This window comes from Cercospora kikuchii (assembly GCF_019650295.1).
Source record: "Cercospora kikuchii DNA, contig_00002, whole genome shotgun sequence".
Classification (NCBI taxonomy): Eukaryota; Fungi; Ascomycota; class Dothideomycetes; order Mycosphaerellales; family Mycosphaerellaceae; genus Cercospora; species Cercospora kikuchii.
In genome coordinates, this window is record NW_025408583.1 from 2,418,555 (window position 1) to 2,440,293 (window position 21,739).

General features: G+C 53.6%; 11 protein-coding genes across 11 annotated transcripts; 3 read left to right on the top strand and 8 right to left on the bottom strand.

Annotated features, from left to right (window-relative positions):
• Window positions 1-1,762: 1,762 nt before the first annotated feature.
• Window positions 1,763-2,995, bottom strand: CKM354_000317700 (uncharacterized protein; the record flags this gene model as incomplete). Its single annotated transcript, XM_044798360.1, has 1 exon — window positions 1,763-2,995. The coding sequence occupies one exon, from the start codon at window positions 2,993-2,995 to the stop codon at window positions 1,763-1,765; it is 1,233 nt and encodes a 410-aa protein (XP_044654295.1).
• A 135-nt stretch (window positions 2,996-3,130) lies between these two features.
• On the bottom strand, window positions 3,131-3,781 carry CKM354_000317800 (uncharacterized protein; the record flags this gene model as incomplete). Its single annotated transcript, XM_044798361.1, has 1 exon — window positions 3,131-3,781. One exon carries the CDS (start codon window positions 3,779-3,781, stop codon window positions 3,131-3,133), a length of 651 nt encoding a protein of 216 aa, XP_044654296.1.
• Window positions 3,782-3,987: 206 nt separating this feature from the next.
• Window positions 3,988-5,859, bottom strand: CKM354_000317900 (uncharacterized protein; the record flags this gene model as incomplete). Its single annotated transcript, XM_044798362.1, has 1 exon — window positions 3,988-5,859. One exon carries the CDS (start codon window positions 5,857-5,859, stop codon window positions 3,988-3,990), a length of 1,872 nt encoding a protein of 623 aa, XP_044654297.1.
• A 1,568-nt stretch (window positions 5,860-7,427) lies between these two features.
• On the bottom strand, window positions 7,428-8,657 carry CKM354_000318000 (uncharacterized protein; the record flags this gene model as incomplete). The annotated part of the gene is made up of 2 exons (XM_044798363.1): window positions 7,428-8,397; window positions 8,449-8,657. 2 exons carry the CDS (start codon window positions 8,655-8,657, stop codon window positions 7,428-7,430), a joined length of 1,179 nt encoding a protein of 392 aa, XP_044654298.1.
• Window positions 8,658-9,959: 1,302 nt separating this feature from the next.
• Window positions 9,960-10,811, top strand: CKM354_000318100 (F1F0 ATP synthase subunit 5; the record flags this gene model as incomplete). Its single annotated transcript, XM_044798364.1, has 4 exons — window positions 9,960-10,114; window positions 10,168-10,174; window positions 10,232-10,642; window positions 10,698-10,811. 4 exons carry the CDS (start codon window positions 9,960-9,962, stop codon window positions 10,809-10,811), a joined length of 687 nt encoding a protein of 228 aa, XP_044654299.1.
• A 349-nt stretch (window positions 10,812-11,160) lies between these two features.
• Window positions 11,161-12,822, bottom strand: CKM354_000318200 (mRNA (guanine-N7)-methyltransferase; the record flags this gene model as incomplete). The annotated part of the gene is made up of 1 exon (XM_044798365.1): window positions 11,161-12,822. One exon carries the CDS (start codon window positions 12,820-12,822, stop codon window positions 11,161-11,163), a length of 1,662 nt encoding a protein of 553 aa, XP_044654300.1.
• Window positions 12,823-13,128: 306 nt separating this feature from the next.
• CKM354_000318300 (proteasome regulatory particle lid subunit RPN7) lies at window positions 13,129-14,729 on the top strand (the record flags this gene model as incomplete). Its single annotated transcript, XM_044798366.1, has 2 exons — window positions 13,129-14,579; window positions 14,636-14,729. 2 exons carry the CDS (start codon window positions 13,129-13,131, stop codon window positions 14,727-14,729), a joined length of 1,545 nt encoding a protein of 514 aa, XP_044654301.1.
• A 550-nt stretch (window positions 14,730-15,279) lies between these two features.
• Window positions 15,280-16,426, bottom strand: CKM354_000318400 (uncharacterized protein; the record flags this gene model as incomplete). Its single annotated transcript, XM_044798367.1, has 2 exons — window positions 15,280-15,763; window positions 15,831-16,426. The coding sequence occupies 2 exons, from the start codon at window positions 16,424-16,426 to the stop codon at window positions 15,280-15,282; spliced, it is 1,080 nt and encodes a 359-aa protein (XP_044654302.1).
• A 705-nt stretch (window positions 16,427-17,131) lies between these two features.
• On the top strand, window positions 17,132-18,456 carry CKM354_000318500 (uncharacterized protein; the record flags this gene model as incomplete). The annotated part of the gene is made up of 2 exons (XM_044798368.1): window positions 17,132-18,082; window positions 18,136-18,456. The coding sequence occupies 2 exons, from the start codon at window positions 17,132-17,134 to the stop codon at window positions 18,454-18,456; spliced, it is 1,272 nt and encodes a 423-aa protein (XP_044654303.1).
• Window positions 18,457-18,755: 299 nt separating this feature from the next.
• On the bottom strand, window positions 18,756-19,452 carry CKM354_000318600 (uncharacterized protein; the record flags this gene model as incomplete). The annotated part of the gene is made up of 3 exons (XM_044798369.1): window positions 18,756-18,954; window positions 19,010-19,098; window positions 19,150-19,452. The coding sequence occupies 3 exons, from the start codon at window positions 19,450-19,452 to the stop codon at window positions 18,756-18,758; spliced, it is 591 nt and encodes a 196-aa protein (XP_044654304.1).
• A 1,144-nt stretch (window positions 19,453-20,596) lies between these two features.
• Window positions 20,597-21,703, bottom strand: CKM354_000318700 (tRNA methyltransferase TRM7; the record flags this gene model as incomplete). The annotated part of the gene is made up of 1 exon (XM_044798370.1): window positions 20,597-21,703. The coding sequence occupies one exon, from the start codon at window positions 21,701-21,703 to the stop codon at window positions 20,597-20,599; it is 1,107 nt and encodes a 368-aa protein (XP_044654305.1).
• Between the last annotated feature and the right edge of the window lie 36 nt (window positions 21,704-21,739).

Consider the following 21,739-nt stretch of genomic DNA (forward strand, 5'->3'; position numbering starts at 1 on the left):
AGCGCGATAAGGCGTTGGCGAGCGCAGTCTTGAAAGTTGGTGGCGTCTTCAGTGATATTCCATCACTTAAACGTGACTGCCGTCTCTTCGCGCGCGTTCCCGAAGCTGCATGAGTTTTGTTCGCGACTGCCCAACGCGCGTATCTGGCATGATACCTATCGCTTCTCAAGACTCTTTCCCCCGTTTGTACGTCTCTGCGGCATGGAGCGAGAACGTGGGACCAAAATCGCGAGTTGAGTCGCCTTGACTAGGGGCACAAAAGAGAATTGAAGACAGTATGGAAAGTCTGCAGCTGTTCGCTATCCCCTCGGACTTGCCATGGGAGACCAGGTCTGAGCACTAATGCCGTTAATGGAGCATGGTAGGGACAAGCCACAAGAGGACTTGTGTACAATTCCATGTCTACCGTCGTGGAGACTTTTCGTGAAGCTGACCAGCCAAGCTCAATAATGGCAGGACCTGGGGCATAACAAGTATGCCGGGTGCACATCTCCTGCCACAACAAAAGTGAAAGAGATATTTGGAGATTATGCACGCAAATGATACCTACCTCTTGCGACACAGGTTCTATAGGATATAAAAGTTGTCAGTTCAGTAGCTAGTGACGGAGAGCGACCTGCCAGTCTAATACGCAGTGCTTGGGCAAGTGATATGGCCAAGAAAAAAAAAATCACGTCAACTTCAAATGCATTTATCTCATCAACCAGAAGACGTATGGATGCCAAAAGAAGAAGGCTGCAACATCGAAGGACCGCCTGGGGATCGAACCCAGAATCTCCTGATTACAGGCTGTGCTGGAGGCACAATCGTAGTCAGACGCCTTACCATTGGGCCAACAGTCCCCAGATCGATAGGCATAACCTCTCTGATTGATGGTAACGCGCAAACGTGTTCTAGATATGTCAGCTGACATGACCGTCGTGGCAGAGAACAGATTTGCCGAACGTTTCTGTCACCACTACTGAGCATGAATGCCACCCGCGATGCTACTTCACTCCATCCTCGCTCTCACTGTCGGAGGTTTCCAGCCCTTCTTCATCACTACGCAGTGGCCGCGTCTCTTTCGCTACACTGCCAGAGTCGTTCGCGGTTAGATGAGAGTCTTCTTCTAATGCGCGGTCTATTGTATCCGGCACGGCTTACGATGTCCGGAGAGAAAGTCGAAGCTGCTCACGATGACAGTCATCTGGATCCACACATCCGAAGATGAGCGAGACCATCGAACGAAAGTACAATCGTTGCAAGTCAGATTCATCCTACCCACCTGCTCAACATCTGCTCAACAAGCAAGTAGCAACTAGCAACCAAAGAAAAGGTGTAGGAGGTAGCATTACATGCGGTCAATGTTTAGTTCCATCTCCATGAAACGATCGTGAGCTATCTCGTACCTACATACCACGAATGCTCAGTAGTCTACATAACCACTGTCTACAGACCCCTCATCCTCCTCATCATTCTCGCTCAGCAGCAACGAACCAATGACCGAATCATTCCTCTTTTTGATCTCTTCAGCTTTTTCGGCCTCCTGCTGGAGGAACAGTTTGGCACTCTCGTCCCTCGAAACGGCATATGCAAAACGAGCCCAATACTGTCCGAGGGCAGTGTTCCAATCTGGCCCAAGTTCCCAAGCTCTGATCTTGTCCGTCTTCTTTGGCCCATAACGCTTCCCAGCTCTACGGCAGTGGTAGAACAGGGAGCGCTTATCTTCGGAGACTGTGCAGCCGAGGATCTCATTGATGAACGACGAGGGCGCAATGTGGTACTAGTACGGATCTCTGGACAAGCCCTCAGGGTGTACCTCTGGATAGCGAAGAAACTTTCTGGCGAAAGCGTTTTTCTCGCTATACTGCCAGAAAATGTTGATGGCTGCCAGCCATGCTGGAGCTTGGAGCACAGCATCAAAGCCATCGACCCAATGAGGATTCCCTTGCTTGAGGGATGTGATTTGGTATTCGATTGTACGATGATTGCCCTTCTCAAAGCGAACGTTGTGGACCATAGGTACAGCGATCGTGTTCGTCACGATGGGCGAATTTCCGTCCTTTTCGACAGTTTCATCAGCGTACGACTCTGCGCTCTCCTTGGAAGGGTTCTCCGGATGGCTTCCACGCACGCCAGAAGCTCTGTCCTGGCCCTGTTTCTGCATCTCTCCGAGCTCCTTCAAATAATTAGCGATTCCATCGTCCTCCTGTGAATTATTGCTACTGTTGGTCTTGCTGATGTCCCCTTCTACGCCCTCAGATGTTGCTGGAACCACTTCATCATCTTGCTCATCTTCATCTGGGTAGCAATGAGATTGCGTCTTTCGACAAAAGCTCGAGCAGTACCAAGCCTCGCCGCACTTCTCACAAGTGTAGCAATGGGCATTATGAGTGCTTTCCGGGCTATGTCCACATGCACCGCAACTTTCAGCTGGGCCAATGTTCTCGGCCTTCGCTGATGTAGAGGGTACGGGAGGCAAACCTGTGCCAAGGATAATTTTCTGGCGGGGATACATGTGTCTAGTTCGCGCCATATCAGCGTGCTTTCTCAGAGCGTCATCCCCGCTCCATGTCCCCGTGCTGTCCCAGTAGAAATCCTTGTCTGGTATAGGTCTTGCTTGCATCTCATCCCGTGTGCTCTGTCTGACGAAGTCCTTGGCGGCTGACTGCTCATGGTCGTGCCAGATACCATCGTTGTAGCAATTCCGACGAATGAAGTGTGGGTCGAAATGCCCACGTGCCTTCAGAGCTCGAGCATCGTCAACCGTATCTGGCACATAAGCGGTCAAGCCTCGGTTTGGGTTATCGGGTGTGAGAGCACGTAGTTGCTCGATTGGTGTCATAGGCCTTGTACCAGGAGACAAGTCTGCAGGCGCAGAATGGCAGCGAGATCTTGATTCCTGGGGCTTGTCCGCCAGCTCAGCGCTTTGACCTTGCGGTAGAGACCATGGTGTGCCAAGAGCAACAGGAGAGTAGGCTGGTAGCCCAGTCCCTTCTTCCTGACGCAGCTTCATTACGACTCCGTAGTCTAGCCTTGGCTTCCCCGGGCGTCTTTGATCAATGCCTGGTTGTATAGCCTTCCTGAGCAGGTTTAGGATTCTTCCCACGTCCTCGAGCTGCCTATCCAGCTCTTCTTTCGCAGCGGATCTCTATTCTGCTTCCCTGCAGATACGGTAACATTTTTCAGCCTTGACGTAGTGGTCGAAAGCGTAAGAATATACTGCGCGCTGATCAAAGTCGAGCGCGATTGCAAACATCTGAGTTGCCCATTGATAGCGTTCTGACAGCGTTGGGTGCGGTTTGCGCATTGCTGCTTCCAGAGTAGCTGCACCACGCACTAGCGACTTGGACATCATGAACGGGCTGAGCGATACAGGCGTGGCTGAGCGCGGTCGCAATGTTGAGCCGTCAATGGTGGAACGCCGCCCAATTGCAGAGTGCGAAGGTTCGGACTGGTATGCTTGTGGAAGATCTTGATGCTGGTCTTCGACGCTAGGTACCACAGCTTCCTCTAAGGTCGAAGCCGAATGAGAGCGTGGCGTACTAGCCCGATGTGATGAAGCACCACTCTCGCCAGTCAGAAGGCTCCAGCCATCCAGTGTTCGGCCGGAGTGATGAGGATTGCTGGCGTTGTCGGCAGCGTTTTCGGAGACGCCGGATGCTGCAGGGCCGTATGCGTCTTCATCGGTCATTTCGACTGTGTCTGGTGTTGTTACTGCCATAGCAACTGGTGCTAGCCTAGGTGTTGGTGGAGGTCGCGCTGTGCCTTCAGCGTCCTCCATATTGAAGTCCTCCACCATGCAAGTATCGTCGTCCCTCTGACACGTCCCGCAATGCTATGCTGTCCACAGCTGGAGATATCGTAAGAAATACACAGCGAGAGATGCTGAGGTTGTAGTGGGAGTTCGTGTCATGTTGCGTTTGGGACAAAAGATAGGAAGAACCACACTCTGGCTCAAGGAAGGTGGAAGTGAAATTGTTGCCAGTTCCTGCCCGGCTGTCTAGCTTAACTTATCTTGTCTTTCCATCGATCGAAAACGCCTTGGCCCTGGAAAGATGATTCCTCCTTCTGCCAAGTTGTTCTTTCCATGTGCCGTCGGGCATTCCACGCACGAACAAACTTCCATATCTCGGTGTCTGCCAGATTCCATGCTTCTATCGTCCACTTGTTTACTGCAGCCGATCCTCCACCAGCCTTTTCCCCGCTCTGCAGCTGCAATTTGCACGACTCCAGAAGTGTAGCTTCTCGTCGTAAGTCTTCCTCTGACGGGATCGGGCCATCTCCGTACTCCGGCTTAGGCGCAGGTGGCCGTCGCTCTGGTCCAGGCACCGGCGTCTCGCTCTTGCCGTCAGCAAGAGGCTCTCGAGGCAACTGGAATCCAAAAATCCAATCCAGCTCGTCTCGGTCGTGTTCGTTGTCCTTGAGAGGCGGATCCTCGGCCGAGAGCCACAGAGTACGAAAGCTACCCAACTCAGAGGCGACGGTATCCTTCATGGCTGGCAAGCGAGCAAACGAAGAGATGCCTGTGCCCAAAACCAGCTTTGTAGCAGCCAGAATCCACACGTCTCTTGCCGTATATCGCCTAATTGAGGAGACGTTCCAATCATCGTTCTGCTTGACGAGAGTCTGTGTGGTCAACGGGTGCGGTACAGTTCCGACCTGAAACAGATCGCTATCATTTCGAAAGTATACAGATGCTGTTATTGGCACGTTGTTGGAAACACAGGGTTTGCAGCGAGGCCGATTTGGTGGGCAGGAAGCCGGGATTGGAGAAACGGCGCACTGCGAGAGGTTGCGTGCGATGTCAATTGCCGGCTCGACAAGCGCTGAAGTATGCTCCGGCAAAGGCTTGACCACAGCGATGCCTCTGGAGAAGATGTTTTGCCAGGTCAAGTGAAGATGGCTGTTAATCAAGACAGGCAACATGGCAAACCCATCGCCCACAGTCTTGGGGTCGTTCAACTTCTCTGCAATAACTTCGTACTTGGTGGTGATGGTTGTGTTGCTGTAAAAAGCGATGCCATCGTGCTTTGGGTCTACCGTCATAATATCATCCGGAAGCGCCTCGTCCATGAACTTGACTCGTTTGATTGCTGAGGAGCGAAGTGCTTCCTTGAGAGCAGCGTCAATTTGCTCTGCAGTGCCCACGAACAAGCCATTCTCCAAGCCTTCGTAGCGCGTAAGCTTGGGGTATTCTCCGCGCCGCAGGAAAGATAGTAAGGGGTCGTCATAGGGACCCATGGGTAGCGCCATGTAATTCGCCAGGATGCCACCCCTCATGCTACTCCAAGCGAGCCATCTCATGATTTCCTGCTCAAAGGACTTTTCCAGCTGGAGGCCTTGCACGTTGCGGAAGAGTGGATTGTGCATGGCGTCGGATCTGCTAAGCACAACAGGTCGAAACCCCTTCGCCCACCACGCTTTCCTCCATATTTGTACAAGCTGCTGCTCGGCCTTCTTCCTCTTGTCGTCCGACTCACGCTTGTCGTAATATGTATAGATTGGCGCACGCTCCTGCAAGGGGGGTAGCACGGCCCGCTGTTCGTCATAAACTACGCTGCTGCTGAAAGGGTTCTGCCACTTCCAATCGCTATACCATCTCGTATCACCGCTACTGCTGTTGGCTTGCTCAGGAGGTGGGGTGTGAGCAGGTGTGCCCAGCAGAGGAATATGGTCGACGATATGCTGAGAGCCTGCCACAGCCTTGTGCACGCCCTCTTCCAGCTTCGGACCGTAGGGCAACTTCTGCACCAGATGATCGTAATCGTCTGCATTGGAGTTGCCCAGGTAGACGATACTGAGCACCAGCACGATGGCAAGTGTCACGACGACCTGCAGTCGGCGGGGCAGGAAAGAGCACGGATTTCGAGGTGCCATGGTGAGAGAGAGGCGGACGGGACGGCGGCGCTGGCCAGCAGCGGGATGGAAGGACTAGACGGGCATTCGAATATCGGTGTCGATGGAGCTGGCGATAGCACAGATGCGACTGGTAACTTTCCACCACACGATGTGGTCTGCGTGATGTGTCGTTTTCGATGCAAAATCAAAGAAGGAAGTGGAGACAGTGCAGCGCAGGACGTTGAGAGAGACAGTTGTGGTGTTGGTGAAGGTGGTGTAGACGGCGCAATGGCAGCGATAGAGAAGGAGGCAGATCAGCACAGCTCACTACGAGGGAAACGCGTCGCACTTCTCTCGCTATCGTCATCCCTGCAGGTCAAGTTCGGTCTTGGCACCACCGTCCTCAGCGTGCACGATGAGACCACGCCTCACGCGCTCTGCTTTCCACTACAGCCATCCGCCGTCTCACAGCGGCGACGATCTCGGCCGGCAGAAGTGTTGTCTGCGTGGGCGAGTGCATGTGAGTCGCGCACACAATCAAAGCCGTGCATATCAGACCAGTCGCAAAGCACAGAATGGCAGGTCCCCGTGGGTTTGCATGCAGGAGAACCGGGTAACAACAGCATGCAAGAGAACGTGACCCCGAGCAGTACAACCTACTTCGCCCGCCCGGCAGCATGTCTCGCTCTCATCGGAATCTGTCCAAAGGCTCCGTCACCACCATGGGCGGAATTCTCGCCCGACCGCAGCGGACTACGCCGCGCACGGAATCTATTGAGTCGCAGCGTCGAAGAAACGAGGCCGCTGAGATACTGCAGAGCTACGAGCAGCTATCATGGTATGCGTATCAACGCTGCGAGGTGTGACTCTACATTCGGCGCTCTCTGATGACCGCCAGTCGCTGATCCACCGCAGACTCTAACACAAACACGGATTCATTTTCGCTGCATTGTGGCAGGCATTACCCCTGAACAAGAAGAAGCCAACGTGCACTGGAAAGAAGATTTTTCGCCGCGTCCCGTTGATCCTTTGAGACAATCGAGATCGTCTCGCAGAGGCAAGGAGAGAGTCAGCTCTGGAAGTGGTGCCGATCCGAAGGAGATGCCACTTGATGCCGGCCCTTCCACGGCGACCATAGCCAAGGAGAAGACCGTTGCGACATCTTCGAGTTCTAGAACGAGTGGCAGCGTAGCAGGGAAATCTGCAGTAGAGGCTGACGGGCAGTAAGCAGTCAGTAAACACAGTTGGGAGTCTGCGAGCGGCAACGTGGAGATCTGAGAATGAAAATGCAATCAAACATTACATGTGTATTTTGGAAGTATCGTACAGTCTGCACTAACCATCCCTCAAGAATGTACTTTTGTGTCGTGAAGGAAAGGAAGTCGAGGATGTGCAAGGTCGGCTCATACACAACAGAATCCTGGGCGACCATCAAGGGCCACCAATCGCTCATACCCCTGCCCGACCAAGTCGTCGCGCTTGTTGTATCAAATATGCAATTTGCGGAAAGACACATGGCACCATTGGCCAGTGCCTCGTTGCGAGAACAATGCAGCCACCTCGTACAGGTGTCCCGTTAGAGGGGCCGCACTTAATCATCTCCCTCCTTAACTCAGATCCATTACAGTGCCCTCGTCGGCCTCGATTGGCGACACGAGAGACTCATCCTCGACAGCGACACGCTGCGCCAACATGCGAGCGAATTGGCCGAAGGTGCGCGACATGACCTCCGAGTCGACACCTCGCTCGCTCATGACCCCGCTAGTCGCCTCCAAGACCTTCATCATCTCCAATGCGTCATCGGTCATTGGTGGACGTGCGGTGTTGAAGATGTTCGCCATGCTCGAGACTTGAGCTAGCGCGTCGTCGTTGGACCAGAACGTGTCGATGTCAGCGGGATCGGCGTCTTGTGGCATGAAGAATTTGCCACCTGGGTGGACCTCGCTCTCGTCCATGAAGGATTCTGCATCAAGGTCTTCGCCGTCTTCATCGACATTGAAGAAAGCAGCGCACTGCATGGCCACAGAATCGGCTCCCTTCTTGCCCCCAGTGCGTCCGAGCATCTTTGGTCCATTGTCTTCGCCGACTTCTGGGATGTCATCCATCTTGGTTGAGGATGCGTCATCTTCTTGCTTGATGCCCGAGTCGTCTTCTTCGCTGTCAACACCAAGTGGGCCACGGAGGTTGGAGGCGAGCCAAAGACCGATGGTCTCGTCGTTGAAGAATGAGTTGACATCAGCGGTGTCCACGAGGGTGCCAATGTCTTGATCGCCGAACGCCAGCGTCTGATCGAACTGCACATCGCGGTGGTCGAGGGGATGAAATCCGCGGTTCATGCCAGGGAACTGGTTCGGGACATCGAGGTAAATAGGCTGAGGCACCCAGATGGTGTCTGCGCTCTTGCCCATCGAGTATGCACCAAACTTCGCGACATCGTCCGGTTTCTCCTCGCCAAGTCCCTCCTCGCCATCTTCATCTTCGGCTTCGGTCTTGATGCTGGTTCTCTTGTTGAGCTTCGACTTCTGAGATGCGTTCTCTGCCTGCTCTAGCACGTTCGTGGGATCTGCTGGCGCTCTCCTGTGCGGATATCAGCGCTGCTGTGTCAATCGAAGCCTCATAATCACTCACCACTGTGTGGAGACCTGCAGATCGAAGCCTTCGCCTTTGCCTTTCTTGCAGTGGATGGCGCGCACATGACGTCGGAGGAACCAGGCGTACTTCCAAGGCTTGGTCGCCTTGTCACCGGTGCAGAAGTTACAGCGGACTTCGCATCGCTGAATCACGAGAACGCCATCAGTCGGCCAGGAGTGAGAGTGGCCAGTTTCGCAGCAACCCATGGTGGATGGGAAGCACACTGCGGGCGCAGTGGGGGTTTTTGATAAGTGCAGGTAATGACCGGAACAAGTGCGCGACGCACGTCCGGCTGGCGGGGGCGTTTGTGAGTGAGTCGAGTCAGCGGGTTCTTCGACCGTGTGGTGGCGTCGTTGTTGTCGTTGGTGTGGAGGTGGGTGAAAGCTTTCAGAAGGTTCGTGCTTGTACCCAGCGTGTGCTGGAGCAGGTGAATGAGACCCACGGAGGAAACACTGTTCACTCCGATTCACGTGGGAGTGAACGGGCGGCTGCAGTGCTGGACAATACACTCAATGATAATCAGGCTAGAAGTAAATAGAATGTTGGATGAGATGGGCTTGATCTGTGGATGAGTTGGGTGGAAAGAGTGCAGAAGAGAGGGAACATTGCGTGCAAAAGCATCGCTCGCAAGTGTAGCTCGCACGAGACAATAGCGCACCTCGACAATGGCTGTCGGAATGAGACCCACACCACTGATATTATTGTGGTGGTGGACTTGAGCACCTCCTTCAACTTGATGGGACTTGTCAAGCCCAGATCGTTCGCCATGAATGATATGCCTCTCTGCCACTATGCTTGTGCTGGCTTCTGCCGCGATACTGTCGAGATGCAAAGGCTTCTCGATGCGGTGATTTTGACACACCAACGTTGGCGGCGGCCATCTCCATCTCGCAACGTGAAGGTCTACCAGTCACAGTGAAGTCTCGAGAACTGTGATTCGTATCGGTGAGAGGGCTTCACCACAATGTGAACTCAACGCTATTGAAGGCCGAAGGAACTTCGGATGCCATCGCGGTCTGCCGCAGAGTCTTTGGCTGTCAGTCCAAAACGCGTTTCATCGCGTGATGCTGCTCATATCTGCTACCGCAATCTTTCGGTGGAATCTTTTGCTACCTTCAATGCAGTTGCGCCGCTCACCAGTACCACCTCATCGACTCAGAAAGCCTTGGAGGACACTGCCAAAGTGCAATTCTGAGATGCAATATTTCGTGCGTGACACATCCGATCGCTGGTATTCAAGCCATGATCATCCTATAAAAACTAGCGGTGTAACGATTTACCTGGGCTTGACTGCGTTCTGCAGTCATAAGCAGACCTGGCAAGATAGGATGTGAAGCCGTTCGGTGCGGCAGCTTTTCAAGGTGAAGTTGAGCCCTGGCAACCTGCACTTCGGGAATTGCCGGCGGCAGCATTGGACCAGCCGTCACCTCACACCCTCCTGCTCAGAGCTCTGCGACATCCTCTGCACGCTCTGTCGACTGTCCACCACTCCCACCGCTACCGATACCATGTTCGCCGGCCGTGTCGCAGTCCGGTCTGCCCGCGTGGCAGCACCGCGATTCCAAGTCGCCGCTACGCGCTCCTTCGCAGAGGCCGCGGCAAAGCCTGCATCAGAAACCCGACCTCCGATTGATGTTTACGGCGTGGATGGCACATATGCCAGGTAAGAGCTCTATAGCGCGAGTCTGAGAGCGATCATCACTAACTGCATAATAGCGCTCTGGTAGGAACCTCATGCGAGCTTGCGACGCTTCGCGATAGCTGACAACCCGATTTCTAGTACACCGCGGCGGCCAAGAACTCCTCGATCGATAACGTCTCGAAGGCCCTCGAAAACTTGAACGCGACTTTCAAGAAGGACTCAAAGCTGCAGGCTCTTGTCACCTCGCCAACTCTGACGGTCGAGGACAAGAAGCAAATCGTAGCCGAGCTCCAGAAGACCATTAGCGTCCAGGATAAGACCAACACCGTCTCCGGCTTCCTTAACACCCTTGCCGAGAACAACCGTCTGAGCGTGCTCGAGGGCGTTACCGAGAAATTCGCACAGCTGATGAGCGCCGCCCGCGGCGAGGTTGAGCTCACCATTACGAGCGCTGCGCCTCTGGACAACAAGACCGTGAAGCAGCTTGAGGCTGCTGTGAGCAAGAGCCAGTACGTGGGCGCCAGCAAGAAGGTCAAGGTTGTGACCAAGGTAAGTCGTGGATATGAGAGCTTGCAATATGGCATAATCTGACAGCCATGCGCAGGTCAACCCGGAGATTCGCGGTGGTCTTGTCGTGGAGATTGGCGACCGCACGATCGACCTTTCGGTTTCCTCCAAGATGAGCAAGATGAACAGGCTGCTCCAAGAGACCTTGTAAATATAGTGAGCCGGAGCCAAGCACTGTAGACTTTGACTAAAGAGAGTTTCCTTGCGTACTGCTACATACCAGACTTGTACAGAGTTGACGTGACAGCATTATTTTCTGTGCTAAAGACAGCACCACTGCTTATATGTTCCGAGGAAGACCATCTAAGACTTGCCAGGGAATGCTGAGTGCATGTTGGCAGAGAGACAAGGCCGAAGCGATAAGTGAATAAATACAGTTCGCTCTGTCCAATGACTAATGAACCATGTTGGTAAAATGATAGGTTGATTGATCATTCATATCTAGTCATTGATACACTGGTCGCTGAAGGCCTGCTGTCTAGTCTAAGTCATTCGTCACCTCAAGTCTTGTAGAAACAGAAGGCATGGTAGAAGCTTGCGGCGTCCATTTCCTCCGCGTTGACGAGGAGTCCACCATTTGGTAGACTGCGGTCCCGGCTCAAGACGCCCATTCTTTCCGCGAGCTGGCCCAGCTCACGGTCCTCCGATTCATCCTCAAACACCTCACGAAAACCTTTTCTGTACATCAACTCCAATCCGTAATCTTCTGCAAGCGCACGAAAAGCTTCCCACGGCACAACATACTCAGCTGCGTCCACGGCTTCTTCCAGACTGTAGTGATACTTCCAGCCGAAAGGCGGGCGGAAGATACCGTCTTTTGGCAGTGGCTTGCCGGTCAAGACTTGCTGGCGTGGGAACTTAACGCTGTAGATGGAATTTCCCCAGCTGAGCGGTGGTGCGTTTTCGTCGACTGGCGTATGAGCGCTGCCGTTCACTTGCGCGGCAGGAATCGGTTTCGGATCTGGCGCTGCTGCTGGTGCTGGCTCAGAGGGCTTCTCCGGATCCCAATCGTCATCTTCCTCGTTGTTGTTGGTAGCCGGAGGCTGTGGATCACTTGGCTTTTCAGGATCCCAGTCGTCATCATCGGATGCATCAGCTGGTCTCTCTGGATCCCAATCGTCCACCTCAGCAGGCTGGACACTTGATTTACCTCCGTTCTGCACTGCTGGTGTCGATGCACCATTTGGCGTCCTCCCAGAGCTCTTTTCCAGCGCGAGCAGGCCTTTGACTCGCGACGAGATCACGTCGCTATTTGGCATGACGCCAATGAACCGTCCACCCTTCTTCAATGCGCCGGATACATTCCTCAGCATACCTCGGGCCAGCTCCTCTGTCTCGAAAGAGTAGTGCAACGCAAACATCATGCTGACGACGTCGAACCCTCCCGAGGACATACCACCCTGTATGATGCCTCCTGGACCGACGTTCGGGTTGAAGCCCACTGCACGCACAACAGGCACGTCGATCAGTGAGTGGGCAAAGGTATCGTGAACGTAGAACTCCGCCTGCATGCGTGGACGACGCCCTCGACCGTTCTGTCCCCCACGGGGATTGTTATGCCGCTGTTGAGCCTGCTCAATGGAAATGTTCGCAATGTCACAACCCACATACAGCACTGGGACTTGCGGCGCCTTTTCCCACTTGCCTAAATCACCTCCCTTTCCGCATGCGAGATCGATCACCTTCATGTCTGGTACTGGTATCTCGGGTCGAGAGAATTTCTGAATGAGCGTGGACTTGATCCAGTTGTTCAGGCTTCGAAGGCCTTTGATCTTGCTCTCGGTGCTCCGCCACTCTCTCCCACGCTCGGGCACGGCATTGTAATGCTCTGCCACCAGCTCTGCAGCATTGACACTTCGGCCCAGTACGCCCCGACGCGCTTCCTCCTCGCGCTGCCGTCGTTCGCGCTCCGCAGCTTCACGATTGGCGGCAGCAATACGGGCACCAGCGCCCGGTCGTTTCAATTTGCGAGGAGGGGATCGGTCTCCGTCTTCGTCGGAATCTGCTCGCGGCTCCGGGTCACGAGGTGGACTGCGACGAGCGTAGGCGTTTGGCGTTGATGTCTTGCTTGACTTGGCAGCTCGGGAAGCTGGTACTTCGCGCTTTCTCTTGGGCGGGAGTCGTGATCGCGTGCCATCGTCGCGCGCCTCCTCCGACGGCATGTCTGCACAGATAGTGTGGGTAGTGACTGTGACCGCACAGGCGGCGGTGGATGCGAGCGGTGGTAGGGGGCATTCAAGAGTGGTGGTTGGATGTGACCTGACGTATGGGTCCGAGACGTAGTTTAAGGTCGCGCGTTCCAGCTGCAACAGCTTCGCGGAAGCTCGTGCTTCATCTTCACTTCACCTTCCTGACTATCCGACAAATTCACATCAACATTCAACCGCGCCTGTCTTGCCTGTGATCGAATTCCGCACTTCGAATCATCGTCCGCATCGTCAAACCGCCACCGGCGACCTCCGCCCACCATGGGTGAACCGCAGTACCTCTCATACCCAACGCTGGCCATCGCTCAGGCCGTGTTTGCGCTGGCCTCACCCACGACTGATGCCGCCATCAAGCAGACATCCCTCAAGAGTCTCCAAGATGACATTCAGGAGCACAAGATGGCGCCGCTGTACGCCTACCTGGCTCACCCACAGACTGGCAAACTGAACGCAAGCGGCGAAGGCAGCGCCGCACTTTCACCCACCATCAGCAAAGCCAACCCTAGCACGAGCAGCGCCTCGCCTTCGCCTTTCCATCTTCTGCGGCGGACCAGCAGCATCAATCAACCTTCGATTCTGGGCGTGCTGGGTGGCAACCGAGACACAAGTGTCGAGTTGCCGTGGGACGAGCAGCTGTACGAGCGGCTAAAGGCCGACAACGACAAGGAGCTGGCCGACATTCAGAAGGAGGAGGACGACGCCGTGGAGAATTCAGGCGAGACGGAAGTGCAGGCAGCAAGAGGGAAACGTGCCGAGTTCTATGCACGGGTGGGCGATAAGGACAAGGCGTTGGAGGAGTTTGAGAAGCTGCTCGAAAAGACAAGTATCTTGGGTACCAAGATTGATATTGTGTTGGCAATCATCCGCATAGGACTTTTCTTCGATGACAAGCTGCTCGTCAAGAAGAATGTCGATCGTGCGCAGCAGCTGGTCGAGAGTGGAGGTGACTGGGACCGTCGCAACCGATTGAAGGCCTACAATGGACTGCACCTGCTCACGATTCGTGCACATAGCCAGGCCGCACCGCTACTCCTTGACTCGCTGTCCACATTCACTTCGACGGAACTGTGCTCATACAGCTCCCTTGTCGTGTATGCCACGCTAGCTGGCGCAGTCAGCCTACCTCGACGCCAATTCAAATCGAAAGTGGTCGACGCGCCAGAGGTCATAGCTGTCTTTGGCAGTGCAAATGATACAGATCGTCTGTCAGCTCTTGCTGGCAGTGCCTCTGCTGGACCAGCAGCTGGCGACGAAGAGAAGACGAAACTGGATGACTCAGCAACACCCGTACCTACCGCAGTCAACCTGACCACATTGGCCACTGGAACAGCATCTGCAGAGGCCCAGGCCAAGGCAGAGCCTAAAATCGACTTCAAGCCACTCGCCAGCATGATCCAGAGTTTGTACAAGGGAGAATATTCGACCTTCTTCTCCAGCCTAGCCGCCGTCGAGCAGAACTTCTTGTCAACAGATCGATATCTGTATGAGCACAAGAGCTGGTTTGTGCGCGAGATGAGATTACGCGCGTACGCGCAGCTGCTACAGAGCTACAAAGTGGTGGGCTTGCAGTCAATGGCGAACAGCTTCGGAGTGTCGGTGGACTGGCTTGACAAGGATCTTGCTCCGTTCATCGCTTCTGACAGACTGCCGTGCACGATAGACCGTGTGCGCGGCATCATCGAGACGCAGCGCGCTGATGACAAGAACAAGCAGTGAGTATTGTCGCGCTGCGCCCCTATCTATAGCTGAAGCTAACAAAGGATCACAGATACAACGATGTGGTGCGACAAGGTGACCAGCTGATCACGAAACTTCAGAAGTACGGACAGGTCGTGCGTCTACGAGGAAGTGAGCGAAGCTAGACTATGGCCATGGATTGACGCTTGCACGTATATCCGACCGACTACTGTACCATAGCTCGATCGCCCTACAAATCCAGGCAGAGGCACATGCTCTCGCGGAGGCATAGATGCATGTTACGTGGCATTCTGCATGTGCTTCGCTCCATCCTGGCTTGGGAGCGACCCCGCAGAACGCACTTGCTTACGCAAGACACTGAGTAGACGATATAGCATGACACGAAAGAATGTATGCATAGCGGAATGGGTTACGCATCGTTCTTTCCATCTTTTTGACTTGTGCTCACGCTCAAAGCGGAATTCTGCAGGATATTGTGATGCTACTGAGCTATCTTCGCGTCGCCAGACACCGCCTGTTCTCATCAAGATAGATGTATAAGACATGCATGATACCTCAGAGCGTATCTGCCGTACTCAGCGGGCAATTACACAATGCGCATTGCTGAACGCTGCAGTCAGGAGACATAAATAACTGCTGGCATTCAGCCACTGCGCCGTACTGCAAAGACTGATGCGCTGAGGCCCCTCACATAGCACCTGCCTTGCCACAGCCTTAGTCTTGGAACAGCAGCCCAGCAGCATACTCAACGTTGCCGTTGGTCGAATTCAACGCAGCCACCGCCTGTTGCTCACTGAACCCCAGATCCTTCAAAGTGCTGATACTCTCGGCAGGAAAGTTATGAGCAGGACGCGGCAGAGACTCTTGCATGCCAAAAGGTCTGATGGGCAAAGGCGGAGGGGCGATGAGTGAAGATGTTCGCAGAATTCGAGACATATTTGCTACCCATTCCCAAGGTCTTTCGGAGCCGCCTGGCAGTGCATTGAAGTACTCCCAGCACATGACACCTCCAAAGTTGGGATATTTTGCGCGAAGAGCTTGTAGAACGGGTGCTTGACGAGGCCATTCGATGTGGCCTGGACCGTTTGCCGGGTTGGACATCAGACCCATCACGACCTTGTCTGCCCGCCAACCTACGCTCATGATGGCATCGTACCAGGCCGTCGAACTTGCATCTCCCCACCCGCAGTAGAATTGTCTAAAACATCACAATCGAATTAGTAGCTGCAAATTGAGCACAAGGCGAGCATTGTCAGAATCCGTACGTATTATACCAAGCGATTTCATGCCCACGCATCTGCTCGAGGAGCCTATAGTCAAAAGCTGGCCCGGAGAGGTGAGGTTGATTGGGCAACAGAGCTGTGGCAACCGGGGCAAGAGTGATCAAGAACTCAGGACCAAAATCTGAGCGCAATCGATCGATCAGGCGGCATGTACCAGGCAAACTAGTTGGTTCTTCAATGTCCAGATCCAGACCGTCGAGACGGTGTTCGCGAATCATATCCCGCAGCGGCACATAGTAGCTCTCGAATCTCTGAAGGTCATCACCATCAAGTCGCTCGTAAGAGCCTTTGGCAAAGCCGCCGAGCATGCCCAACACTTTGACGCCGCTCGCTTGGAGCCACGCCACTTCTCCCCACAAGGTGTTGAATTTCTCGTGAGACGGTGATGTGTCGTTCAAGGTCAATTCCTCTGGCTTGTCGTTGATGTGTATGGCAGCGATGATCACATGCGTCACGCCAGTAGAATTGGTGATGAGGGGAAGCAAGGACACGGGCGGCCCATCATTTGGCCCATGATGCGTCTGGTGATAGACAATCACCCGTGGTCCCTGGCCCAATGGAAGGAACGGTGTTGACATGTTGTGATGATGGTGTTACGAGCACAGAAGCTGTGAGACTGTGACCAGTCTTGGCACTCGCCACATGGCTACAAGTGTCATCTCAAAGTCGACTTCGTTGTCATTACACTCGAACAAACTTTGCTCAAGCTGTCGAAATGACACAAACCTTCCTCTGCCCTTCGATATTTGCCATCGCACAAAGTTCCCTCTCAGCTCACGCTGATGTGCAGGAAATGGCGATACGGCTCTCCTCACCCGCCGTCCGATGATCTATTTTGGCTTTCTGGCGTAGCCGATGGCCGGTCCTCCGATCGTCCTTCCGCACTGCATCCTGGACGACAGCACCTCCGCCGCAGCTGATTGCACCGCTTCGGAGCTTAACCTTGACGCGTCCGACCTCTGCCTGTGACACGCGACCGAATAGGGACGAGTCGGTCTTCTGTGGAAAGCGATGCGGCTTCTATATTAGTCCCGCTCCAAGGGCCCGGGGATCCTCACGTCAAGGCCCAGTCCCAAAGCCGCAGTATGTTTGGACGGCTTTAGCCTTGATCTCGAGTCCTTGACTATGTAACTCGGCCCCAGGACACGCGTGAACCTTCAAGACATATTCGTTTGAGGTTCTGTAGGCATTAGAACCCTTCCTGCAAATCTCTCCGATCTTCCCTTTCTTCTCTTCTACATCCGAACTCCCTGGGCACAGCAGCATTGCTCCAAAGCTTCATCATGGCTGCTAAGAATTCGGGCCTAGATGTGATCATACTAGGCGGCGGTATAGCTGGATTGACCACCGCGCTAGCACTCACCAAGTTTGCACCGCCCGATCAGATTCCAAACATCCGAATATTCGAAATCCGTCCCGAACCCGCCACAATTGGAGGAGCAGTCAACCTCACGCCAAATGCGCTTCGCATGCTCGATCACCTGGGAGCTCTACCCATCATTCGAGAACGTGACTATGGCCGTGACATCGACTACCTTGAGGTTTTCGACATCTACTCTGGCAAAATTGCCGAATCAGATTTCCGTGGTCCCGAAGGCAAAGGTGTAGGAGAACCGCCTTATAAAGCACTCCGAATCACTCGTGGCGATGCGTTGAAAGGTGTTCTGTCAGCCGTCGAGCAACAGAAGAACATCACCATGACCTGTGGCAAGCGTACAGTCAAGATAGAAGAGACTGCCGACAATGTCACCATACACTTCGAAGACGGCGGATCTGCTACTGGTGACCTGCTCATGGGATGCGACGGCATCCATTCCGTGACACGGCTCAAGCATGTTGAGCCTGAGCGCAAAGCGACTTATTCCGGAGTGTCGAATGCATTTGGTTTTGCTCCCATCGAGAAGGATTTCAAAGTTCACTTCGAATGCACTGCAATCAATTTCGCCCGCAGAGGAATGCTTCTGACGAGTTTCCATTCTTCATCAGCCGATTCGGTATATGTGGGAGGCTTGATGCAGGTCGAGGATATTGGCTCCAGAGACGGCTGGAAGTCGGTTGGCGCGGATGCGGAGAGGACAAGAGCACAGCTTCTCGAACGCTTTGGTGATGCCGAGATTCCGTCAATCAAGCCACTGATTGAGAAAGCTCAAGACTTCTTCCTCTGGCCAGTCTTCACATTGTCGAAGGAAGGAAAATGGAGCACTGATAGAGTCATGCTTCTTGGAGATGCAGCAGTAAGTGTTACTCGACTCGTGATCGCTCTCATCATGCTAATCCATGTCGATAGCATGCTATGCCTCCTCAAGGCGAAAGCACAGGAATCGTGTTTGAAGACACGGTACTATTCGCACGCTGCCTAACACGATGGATAGAGAAGGGCAAGCCCAACACGATGAAGGAAGCCTTCGACGCGTACGAGAAGCTGAGGCGGCCCCGCATGGAGGCAGCTTTCGAAGAGTCGAAGAACGTGGTTAAGACAGTATCCGATGCTGGTTGGTTGGGACACAAGATCAAGACCTTCATTGTACCATGGTATTTGTGGTGGAGCAAGACCTACCGGGAGAAGCATTTCATCGAAGATGTGACAAAGGCGGACTTGGGGTATTAGAGATATTAGGGACAATTTTTCGAAACGTATTGATGACATTGTACTCTTTGGCGCTGCGGGAATGTTGCACGATATCAATATGAATAGAAGTATACCATATTGAGCTGCTACTAGATTGCCAGTGCAAGCGGAATTCTTCAGGCAAGCAACATGGAACAAAACCAGCTTAACTCCGAAACTGTACGATGTGACATTTTGGCAAATACCGGCGACCAAATGCGAAGTTTATGATACAAATGCCGCCTTAAGAGCCCCCCTTCAGATGCGAGATACGAAATGCCTCAGCTTAACACCTTCTCTCATGCCGAGCAGTTGCTTGGCTTGAAGATGCCCAGGTTCACCAACCAAGCTCCGCTGTTGAACTCGGAGTAAACAGTCTTGATAAGCCATGTGTTGGACAGGTTGACGGTTTCGAGAACGATAATGCCAGTGACTTGCTCCGGCTCTTGTCCGGGACCCTTAGACAGCCAGCGGATGGTCACAGTGTCGCAGTTGTGCCTGTGAGAAATGCAGTCAGCAATATTCAAGACATCAAGACCCTTACAAGACCTACCAAATGTTGAGTTGCTCGAAGGGGATAGGCGGCTGAGCACCCTGGCCAGCCTCGAAAGATGCCCTGCTGTCGAACGTTGCAGTACCAAGCTAGGATTAGGTCAGTTGGAGTCGTCATAAAGGTATGGATGAAGCACGAACCGCCACTGGAGAATTAGGGCAGCCATTGTTGATGAGCTCGATGACACTGTCGGAGTAGTCGACGAAGTCTTCAGTGAGGGATGCATTCGCAAGAGCATCGCTGTAGTCCGCAATGAGATTTCTGAAGTTATCGGCCACGCCCTGCGCTTCCTGGTCGCTCAGGCATGTTGATGATCGTCCAGGATACCAGCTTGGACGCTTGACGGAACCATATCCATGAGGGTTGCGATTGGCTTCTGGTGCTGCGAAGACGCAAGCGGCAAACAAGGAGGCCGTAGCCACGAGCATGGTGGATGATCGCATTTTCGATGGAGCTGACGAGGCCTTGAGGGCGCACAACTTGTAAAAGTAAGTATCGTAGGAGTGTCGACTGTTCCGATGTTGGTACGATGACCGAGGGCCTGAGGGACGCAATGTGAGCAGGGAACAGGCACGAGGCACAGTTTATATGTGCACTCCAGTGCCTCTTCGAGCTTTCTGTCACAGCCTCAGCACGTGGCCAAAGCATGCCGCCACTCTAGCAGTGTCAATGCTTCCACCTGGTTCCCCAATTCGAGCATTAATGCATTATGCAGTCGGTGATGAGACTATTGAACGCCATGCTAAAATAAGAGACTGCTGCTTGCAATGATCACACGACGGGGCCTGGAAACACCAGAGCCATCAGAGCGTTCCAGAGAGTGTAGACGTAGGCAACCTGTTTGGGCCACATGGACAAGGATTCGACATTAGTCTTGCATGAGCTTCGCGCAACCAAGCAACATGCAAGCACTGGTCCAGCGTGGCTTGTTTCGACGTTGCACGGCTTGTGCGGCTTGGTACCGGTGACGCTCTGAAGAACATTGTTTTCGCGAGATACTAAGGTTGCCCGAGCATATACCAACTTGCAAACGTATTGGTATTTGCTTCGTTGTACGCTATGGCGACCACATAACAGCATGAGTGGTCACTGGTCGCGGTCTTTGGGCCTTTCTGGTTGCTGTAAAGCGAAAGTGGCAGAACCCGTCTCCAGGGTGAGATCCGTAAGCAATTCTTCCTTCGCTCTTCGGATGAGGAGATCCACTCGGATGCCGGCTGCACATGTGCGAGTGCCAAGACATACCACAGCTTCTTCGCGCATCGCATTGATGAGTGTTGCGCAAGAAAGGCCTGAACTGTTTCAGCTGATCATTTATGGCATGGTACTTTCTTGCAAGCTGCGGAGATTTCGACGGATCGGTGCGTCGTGATCATTCCTCTGCATACCCGTATATCCGCCGTGTTCAGACGCTCACTGCAGAAGTGACTTTTGCGCATTGCAGAATGTTTTCGCTGGAGTCTAGCAAACAGCATGCAAGCGTACACATGATGTCGAAGCGACATTAGGATCTCCAGTGCATGCTGTCAAGTACGCACATGATCGCTAATGCCAGGGCAGTAATGCGGGAGATATGCGAGAGTGTCTAGCTCAAAAAGCACCAAGTTTTGTCTTGCCGTATGCGCCACCCATCTTCTTTCGCTCTTCAAGAGCCCTACGATATGGGGGAGCAGTGGGCGGCTGGATCGGATCCAAACTTACGTGACCTTCGGGCAATTTGTGGCTAGCATCAGCATCGAAAGCGCTCAAGTCTCCGCATGCTAGGAATGGGGCAACCCAGCGATGGGTATCCAGACCCGTATCTATGTTCACCTCGGTGGTACCATCGGCCCGTATTGTTCGGACGGCAGGCTGATCCAACCCGCTGGAGCCGGATTTTGCAGGTATTTGACTGGCAGCGCTCAGGGGATGGTCGAGACTCGCCTTGAAGCCGGGTAGTGGCTGAAAGTTCGTGCAGACGATGAAAGCCTCGACACTACTAGCTCTGCTGCTTCTGGGCTTCGCCACAGTAACGCTCTCGAACATAATTCTGAGTTGCGCGTACAGAATGTCGACATCTTTTGCGCGGAAGATCTTTGCCACGAATCTCCCACCCGGCTTCAGCACACACAGCGCTAGGTTCAGTGCTGCCCATAGAAGTTGCGACTGAACGTATATGTCGAGATCATGCAATCCAGTCACATCAGGAGCTCCGTCTGAGATAACCAAGTCAACCGGGTGGGATGCTTCAGTGGCAGACGACTCCGGATCGTAAGCCGGATCCAGCGCTTTGAGTAAAAGGGGAACCGTGGAAGGATGCGTGATGTCTGCTTTGAGACAAGTGATGCCTTCCAGAGGAGACATGGGTTGCAAGTCTATGGCAACAATCTTGACATCGCTCCGTGGCGCCCTCGTGGGAACTGCATTTTCGTGTTCCGAAGTCGCAAGCCCTTGGTCATTGCTCTGCAACAGAAGATGCTTGTGACGTTTGTCTTCCCAAGATGCCCTACCAATCTTTTCTCCTTTGATCAGTATACGGGAGAGAACCTGTGACCAGCTTCCTGGTGCTGCACAAAGGTCGACGACCCGTGTGACGCCGGCGAAAAGATCAAATTCCTCGTCCAGCTGAAGCAATTTGAAGGCAGAACGCGCTCGCCAGCCTTGCTCTTTGGCAAGCCGGTAGTATGCGTCGCGTTTGTCCTTCGAGGATTTGCCCATCGTTGACGGCGTGCTGTGTATTTCTACGGAGGTTTT